The sequence below is a fragment of the Hylobates moloch genome, unplaced genomic scaffold, assembly GCF_009828535.3.
Source record: "Hylobates moloch isolate HMO894 unplaced genomic scaffold, HMol_V3 SCAFFOLD_7, whole genome shotgun sequence".
Lineage (NCBI taxonomy): Eukaryota > Metazoa > Chordata > Mammalia > Primates > Hylobatidae > Hylobates > Hylobates moloch.
In genome coordinates this window covers 50,554,027-50,562,529 of record NW_026652282.1, presented here as the reverse complement: position 1 = coordinate 50,562,529, position 8,503 = coordinate 50,554,027, and the positions used below count along the sequence as shown (strand labels likewise).

Here is an 8,503-nt window from a genome sequence, read left to right as displayed (position 1 = left end):
AAAACAATACAGTTGTGTCTAACAGAAAAATGTTTATACTGCTTCAGTTTTAAAACTTAAATTTAAATTAAATTAAGAATTCAGTTCCTCGGTTGCACTAGACACATTTCAAGTGCTGAATAGGCACATATGACTAGTAGCTACCATATTGGCCAATGCAGATCTGGATCATTCAAGACAAGCTGGGGAGGTCTCTTGTAATTCAAAAGGAGGTAAGAGGATCATAACTGTGTAGGTAGTTCTGAGAATGCCTAAAGGAACCCCCTGCCAAAAAAAAAAAAAAAAAGGTAGCCTTTTGCTGTCTTCTAGAAAGTGGATAAACCACAATGTATCCACATTATAATGTATCCTCATGCAGGATAACAATGCTTTAACAATTATTGTTTAACTAAATACACCATCTTTATACACAGATTCTCAGAAAGAACTCTTCCTTACTTCCCTCATTGTGTTAGTAAAAATATGATTATTATAGTCCCCAAGGAAACCTGAGTTACCATTCTTGGTTTCTATGATGATCTCTCTCTCTCTCTCTCTCTCTCTCCCTCCCTCCCTCCTTTCTTCCATCCCCCTGCCAATGAGCTACTAATAAGTAATATTCCCTCTTCTCTTCAGTATTTGAAAAGATATTTGAAATTACCTAATATTTGAAATCTGTCTTCAAATACTGGAAATATTTGAAAATATTTCCAATACCTCTTTCTTCCTTTTGATTTCCACTGACACTATCCTAGTCCTGGCTTCATCCTTCATATCACACCTTGATTGCTGCAAAAGCTTTCTCACTGATTTTCCTATTCCGGTCTTTCCCATCTAATCCACATTGTACATTTCCATGACATTAAGTTTTCTAAAACATAATTTTCATTATCTGACTCCTCTATTAAAACATATTTGCTGGCTCTTCTCTGTGTCCAGAATAAATGTCTCATTATTCTTACTTTTTTTTTTAACCTCTTAACATTTTCATTTTGGTGCCAAAGTAAACATTTTTCCATTTTTGTTCTTCAATAGTTTAATATATTATTTTTCTATCTCCTCCCATCAACGGCGATCTCTTTAAAGGTCAGAGTCATATAGTACTCCTCTCACAGACCCCTCAGTACGTTATGGTGTAATCTTCACAATGACGCTCAGTAAATATTTGTTAATTTGGAATATATACAGTATAATCTCCAGCTTACAAATTGCTTTCTTATATGTTTCCTGGATATATACATGAACAATGTAGGTCACAGAGACAAACTTCATAGTCTATCCATGTTTCTCAACTACTACTCAAGCATTTTGTTGTATTAATTATACTAATTGGTAAAAAATACAAATGTCAGTGTATTTTTAGCTTATGACCAACATGATCAATGATGGAGCCCCTAGAAACATAATTCTTTTTAAGCCATTATGTTACTGTGTTTTCAATTGACGAGAAGTTTTAATAAGTCAATGCCTGAGGAGAAGCAGAAAGGAAACAGGATGAAATTAAAACAAGTACCATTATTTAAAAGGAGTGATGGCAACTTTTTTCAGACTAGTTAAGTGCAGCTTGTCACCACCAACAGAATTATACCTATTACCTTGAAAGCGTAAAGCTGTTCTCCATGATTTTGCTAGAAAATGATGTTGAAAGAGAAATCATTTGAACAAATTTGTTCAGTGAAACTTTGTGAGCCCATGGACAAATAAAAGCTGTTCCCTTTGAGAACGTAACATTTGTCCTTTGAAAATTCCAGGAGTAAGTAGGAAAAGATATAGTTTACAATTTTTTATTGGGAGAAAGTTGGTTTAAAGAATTTAAAAAATGAAGTCACAGCATTAAATTCTATTTATGTTTGTAAATTTATTTAATTTCCAAGACTTATGTGTTCATCTCAATCCTTGACATACTCATCTGCCAGACACAAAAAATAGTGGTCTATTTAAGAGGTCTTAATGAATGACAACATTTTTGAAATATGCTATATGAGTACAAATATTTCCAGAGCAAAGAGGGAAAACTGTTGATTGGGTAGACACAATCAAATTCCAAGCATTTATCTGATTTACAAAAGTACATCTACTTTTTGTTTTTCACTAAATGAATACAACCACTTTTAATATATATGTGGGTGTGGCTGTGTGCGTATTTCAACACACATACACACACACACAATACAGAAACATTTCATAGTGGCAAAATTTTAGTGCACTGCCAAAGTGCTACAATAACTGTCATCCACAGACATCCACATGCAAACACTACTGGACTAGTACACTAGAGCAAATAAGAGAGTATTAGCAAAACTCTCTGGCAAAAACTTTTAAAATGGAAGTAATGAAACAGAAATCCACTTCTAATTTGAAGGGTATAGAAAATAATCTTCATCATTTTAATCACATATACACATAGTATTATCTAAGCTCAGAAAATAACTTCTTCCTGTATGCACAGAACTCCAATGTACACTCAGTAAATGTTAGCATTTGAAGAAAATGTGCCATGAGGAGAATGTCTGAGGGATAATGGCAGGAAAAAGATATATCCATTATAAAAGAGGACAGAAAGGCATGGCAAGGACGGGAATGTGCAGGAAAAGGAGGGGAGAGGGAAGAAAGTAAACTGACCATAAAAGAAACCAATTCAAATGGAAAACAGCGACTAACCTTGACACAAGAATGAATCATGAAGGCTGGATGGGTAGACTGGGAGGGGTGAAAAGAATGTATATTCTTTGTTTTAAGCTATATATAAAATTGTCGGATTTAGCCAAAGCCTAGTTGGAATGGGAGTTGGCTAAATTACATGAAATGTAACACAGACATTGCCAAAACTACTTCACAGGGTTGTTCTGAACAACGAGACACAAGTTGTGAAGATGTTCCCCAAATTGCAAAATGCTACACTAATGTAAGACAGATAGTTTACACAATATTCCAGTTCAATCTTTCCTTTCAACTCTGGGAAATTACAAGTGCAATGAGATCTACAGAGCACAGAAAGAAAGAAACCTCCACTGCTCCATTATCAGATTTTCAGGGAACAGCAGGCTTCACAGTCACAGAGAAGCCTGACTTTCAAAACAGAGCAAAGATGGTGACAAATTGATCGAATGGAGAGATACGCTGTTATGCATGTGGGCAATGTCTCCACTCCTGGTATTACCCACAGCAATTCTTAGAGGGAAAATTATTCAGTAGAGGGAAGAGGGAATAAACAGATTCCCTTGCCTACTTCACCCTAAACTTCATAAAGCTCTTTTATCTGCACATGAATAAGGTTAAAATACTCCAATTATTGTCTTATAAAAGGAAGGACTGAGAGGATAAAAATGATACAAATTCACCAAAATATGCCAAAACACACAGTATCTTTCCTTAACATAAGAAACAGGAAGAGAAGAAAATTTAAGTGTGTCAGGTATGTGTGTGCATTGCTATAATCAGTTAAAAGCTAGAAAACTGAAGCTTAATAACTAGTTTATTCAAGGCCACTTATCCAACACCACAGAGCCAAAATTTAGCCCTGGGTCTGTTTCATGTCAAAGTCCTGGCTGGCAATTTCCACAAAACTGCCTTCCATCACCAAAAGAAGTTAGGAAGATAAACAGTGAGAACAGCCAACACATTTTTTTGCTATCTATTTTTTCTTGTTAGTTCTATGACTATTTAAGAAAATATTTTGGCATTGAATAATATTTCTATTACATAGCATTTCCTCCTTTGCTAATGATTAGTAACTCTACAAAGATGACTCATCGTATCAGAAGCATCATGAATTAATGCATTTATCTGCAGCAGCTGCTAATACCACAAAAAGAGAGAAAACCACAGATTATGCGCCACCTACTAAATGAACACAACATAACCTATGAAACATTCATGCCAAAAGCCTTGTTTCGATCTCATCAAGTCTCTAGACATAACTAGCAAATTAAAGAAACAGGATAGAGGAAAGCAAACATTACCATAGGGATGTAATTAGCAAAACTTAAATTGTGGCAAATGCTACATGTGAAACAACCTCATTTCATAAACAAAATCGCAAGGAAAAAAAGAAAGATGAAGGGGAAACATACGGATTAAGAAGACACTTAGGAGATTTATGGGATTCTACTAATTAAAAATAATAAAACAAGTAGCATTTATGAGGCAATTGGAAGTTTGAACCCTCACTGGATATTTACTGATATTAAAGAATTACTGTAAATATCACTTGTGATAATGGAATTATTTTTTTTTCCATATCAGCCCATAGCTTTCAGAGATATATAAAGAATATTTATGGATAAAATGATCAGATGTCTGCTATTTGTTACAAAATAATACTAGAACATGGGGAGTGAGTGAGGCTAAGTTAAAAAAGATTGTTCATGGATTCATAATTGCTGAAGTTGAGTGAAAAGTACATGGATATTCATCATAATACGATGTAACGTTATGTATGTTTGCCAAAAAAAGAACATGTCGGGGTGGGGGGGGCAGTTAAAAAAAAAAAAACACATGCCACATCACTGAAGAACGTCCTCCTATTTTTCAAGGAAAGAAATGTATATCAAGGAATCAGAGAGCAGAAAGACCTTAAAAGCAATCTATTCAAACCACCTCACTTTATAAATAAGGAAATTAAGGCTCAGGTTAACTGACTTGCTCAGGGTCACACAACTTGTCAGTTCCAAACTCAAGATCAGAATTTAAATCTCCAAACTTGTAGTCCAGGGCCGTGCTCTTTTTGCAAACCAAAAAGAAATGACTGCACTTAAATATTTAGTCCAGAATATCCTCAAAATTGACTGTAATAAAAGTAAGCCACATGATGAGGAATGAATAGAGTTGGTTCATACCAAAAAAGAGCTGCCAGTCACAGTGATAAGATCTGTTTCTTTCTGAGAGCCATGGTTTCCTGCTGCATTGGGGAATCCAAACTGAGTTTCTCCCTCCTGTCCAAAGAAGTCAGAGTCAGGATGTACGTTCCACTCCGCTTTGCTTGGTGTCAGTAGTTCTGAGACACTGTTTTCACAAAGGGTGCTTGAAGGAGTCAGAGCATCTGTGTCCACTGTTAGCTTACTGCTGGGTGTCAAAGCCTGAGGCTCTGGACTGGAGTTTTTCATGGCCAAAGAGCCCAGAGATCCCAATGGCCCCACACTGACACTTGAGACCTCATCCATATTTAAGGAGCTCTGCTGAAAACCAGTGGCTGCAGTTCCGAAAAAGAGAGAGGTATCCAGACTTTGAGGAGGGTCGCTGGTGGCCATCAAGGCTGGAGGGTCCACAGCCTGCCCTATGGAATTATTATTAGCAGGGAGGTGCCCTGCCAGAGTCGAGCTCACAGAAGCCACATCAATAGTCAAGATTCCAGAGTTCACCAATGCCGTGTCCAGCAATGCAGCAGAAGTACTGTCAGGTACATCAGAGAAGAGAGACACTATCTCTGCATCACTGAGATCATTCTGTCTCTGGCTGGTAAGTTCACTGCTGGGTGTAAGAGAATTTGCTGCTTCTAGCTGAGCTAAGAGATCCTGGCCCACCTTATGCCTTTTAACCATGTGAGTCTTCATGCTGTGCTTGGATGTGAAGAGTTTATTACAAGTGGAGATCGGGCAACGGCTTTTCCAAGTGTCCACATCCTGCAGGTGTTTCTTGGAGTGAATGTAGAGGCTACTGCGAGCAGAGAACCTGGCACAGCAGCCTTCCACAGGACACACAAAAGGCTTTGTGCCCAGGTGGGTTATGCTGTGGCCTTTCAGATGTTCGGCCCTCGTGAAAGATTTCCCACAGCCTTCCACAGGGCACATGAACCTCCGGTCATCGTCGTGCTTCCTTTTGTGCCTTAAGAGTTTGGACATGCTAGTGAAGTTCCAACCACAGCCATCAAAGTCACAAAGGAAAGGTCTCTCACCGGTGTGACTCCGCAGGTGAATTTTCAGCCTACAAGCCTTGTCATACTGTTTGCTGCAGCCAGGAAAAGAGCAGGAGAACAGTTCCTGTTCCCTGAAATGGGCGCGGTTATGGGAAAACAGAGCACTCACTGTGATAAATGTCTTCTTGCAGCCAGAAAAGGCGCACTGGTAAGGCCTCTCGGGTTCGAAGTGGCTGCGCTGGTGGGCGCTGAGTTTGGCCTGCGTGGGGAAGCTCTCCTCGCACACCTCACATTTGAAGGAGTTCTCCTGCTCATGGCCCTTCATGTGCGCCTTGAGGTTGTACACGGTGGTGAAGCTTTTGCCACAGCCCTCCGCAGGGCAGCCAAAGGGCCGCAGTTTGTCGTGCGACTGCAGGTGCCTCTTGAGCTTGTAAGAGGTGGTGAAGGTCCAGCCGCAGCCACCCAGGGGGCATTTGAAGGGCCTCTGGCCCTGGCTGCTGCTGTGCGTCAGCAGGTGCACCTTCAGCTGGTGCTTCTTGGCGAAGGTTTGCCCGCACAGCGCCTCCGGACACAGGTACAGCACCACGCCTGGGCCGGAGCCCAGCAGCCCGCGGGGGCCCAGGGCGGCGGCCGGGCCCTCCGCCTCCTCCTGGGGCGCCGGAGCAGGCGCGGGTTCGGTCAGCTCAGCTAGCAGGAGGTCTGGCGGCAGCTCTGGGCAGTTACCCGGCTGCGGGGCATGCGGGAACCCGGCTTGGGGGGCGATCAGACACCCGGGCTGCTGGGCAGCAGCGGCCCCTGGATCCCAGGCGTGTGGTGGGGGCGTGGCCAGGGTGAGGACGCCGTTCTCAAAGCGCAACAGCAGGTCCTGGTTGTGGATAGTGACTGTGCCCGCGAAGGCCGCGGCGGGGCCGGGGGCGGAAATCGGAGCCGGAGTGGGAACCGCGGACAGGCAGCGGGGGCCCTGCGCAGTGGGCCCCGCGGGATTCGCGCCGCTCTCGCCCCCCTGGAGCCCCAGGCCCTCCTCGGCCTCCTCCCTCAACACAGGCCCTGCGGCCTGACCGGAGCCCGCGGTCTCCACGTCGCCACCCACCGGGTCAAGCAGCACCAGGAAGAAGTCGTCGCCGCCGCCGCCGCCGCTAGGTTGATCGGGCCTCGGCGCCAACAGGCTTGGGCCAGGGCCCCGTGATGCCGTGCGAGCCTCCTCGCGCCGCCGCCCGGGCCCGCCATCTTGGGGGCCCCGGAGCAGCAGGAGGCGGCGCGTGGAGACCTGACCAGCTGGCGGGTCAGGGCCTCGGTGGATTCGGCCGCCACCCGCGGGGATACCGCCGCCGCCGCCGCCCTGTAGTGTCCCGCGAGCCGGGAGCAGCTTTGGGATTTCCATCTCTGCGTCCGAGAGGCTCGGCTGGAACCAGAGCCGAGGAGGAGGCGCGATCCCGCCCCCTGCCGCGGGCCTGAACACGTTCCTGAAAGGGGAAAAAAAAATGTGCAATGCGCAGAAACTGGCCCTATCAGATATTAAAACGTATTTAACGCCACAGTGATTTAAATATTCTGGTACTGGGTCTCTGGAACAGAATAGAAAGCCCAGAGGTAGAGCCTGGTATGCATAAATACGTTCTACAGTTAATGTAAGTAAGTAGTTAAGGAGGTCTTCTGAGGTAATGGGGAAATGACGACAGCTTGTTCAGTAATGCTGTGGAACACCTAGGTATCTATCCGCTGAAAGCAATTTTAATCCGTGATTCATTGTATATACCCAAATAAACACACTCCAGCCCCTCCCAGTGTTAGATATGTTGCTTCGTACTTTTTGTGTGTTAAAATTTGCTGGCTGGCTGGCTGGCTGGACGGATGGATGAAAGACAATTCCTGAGAGAATAAACTGTCTCTGTGTCAGCATTAAACCACCATAGTGCTGGCATTTCTGCTGAAAATGTCCTTCCCCTTCTCACCTCCCCGCGGGACAACTTCCATATTCACAATTATCTTGAGCAAAGTCTTCGGTACAATTTGCCGCATAGTTCAAACTTTGTCTTGCCGATACAGAGATTAGAATGAGTGAGAGATGCGGCCAAAACAGGTTAGCACTCTTCAGCCTAGAAATTCAAAGTCTGGAGGATGAAACAATTTACATTGAAATCTGGAAAAAACCCAACCTTCTTCTGGCTTCTCCCTATACAGTGCACAACCTAAACCAACTCTTTGCCCTTCCACCATCGGTTGTACCAATGATAAATTTCATGTCTGCTCTCACAGCACAATGAGGGCATTCATTCCTCAGTTTACTCCGCCTTCTCCAGCACATGGAGGTCTCTGGGCAGGAGTTTCAGTTAAATGTGTTTAGGTTAAATCCCGAGTCACTGCAATGGATTCTGCCAAGGAAAAGTCCCAGATGATCTTGTCCAATCAACCTGGTGTACCTGCTCACATTTAAGTGTGGTGGCCCAGTCTTGCTGGGCCTGTGGTGCCTAATGATCTTATTAATGATGATGACAATCCTCCAATTTGTCTGTCACAACCGAGTTGGGAATTGACACAAATATAGGGTGAAATATCTGAGATGAGAAAGCTTAATGACTAGATTGGTGGTGGGGAGGGGGTGTGTGTAACCTGTTGTTTAAATACTCCCAGCTCTCTCGCCCTCGTGTAATGACAGTGGACACTTGGTCT

At 43.4% G+C, this 8,503-nt stretch overlaps 1 protein-coding gene across 1 annotated transcript; it reads right to left on the bottom strand.

Annotated features, from left to right (window-relative positions):
* Window positions 1–1,544: 1,544 nt before the first annotated feature.
* LOC116811730 (zinc finger X-linked protein ZXDB) lies at window positions 1,545–7,437 on the bottom strand. The gene has a single exon (XM_032757052.2). The coding sequence runs from the start codon at window positions 7,212–7,214 to the stop codon at window positions 4,812–4,814; it is 2,403 nt and encodes an 800-aa protein (XP_032612943.1). The 5' UTR covers window positions 7,215–7,437; the 3' UTR covers window positions 1,545–4,811.
* Window positions 7,438–8,503: the final 1,066 nt, after the last annotated feature.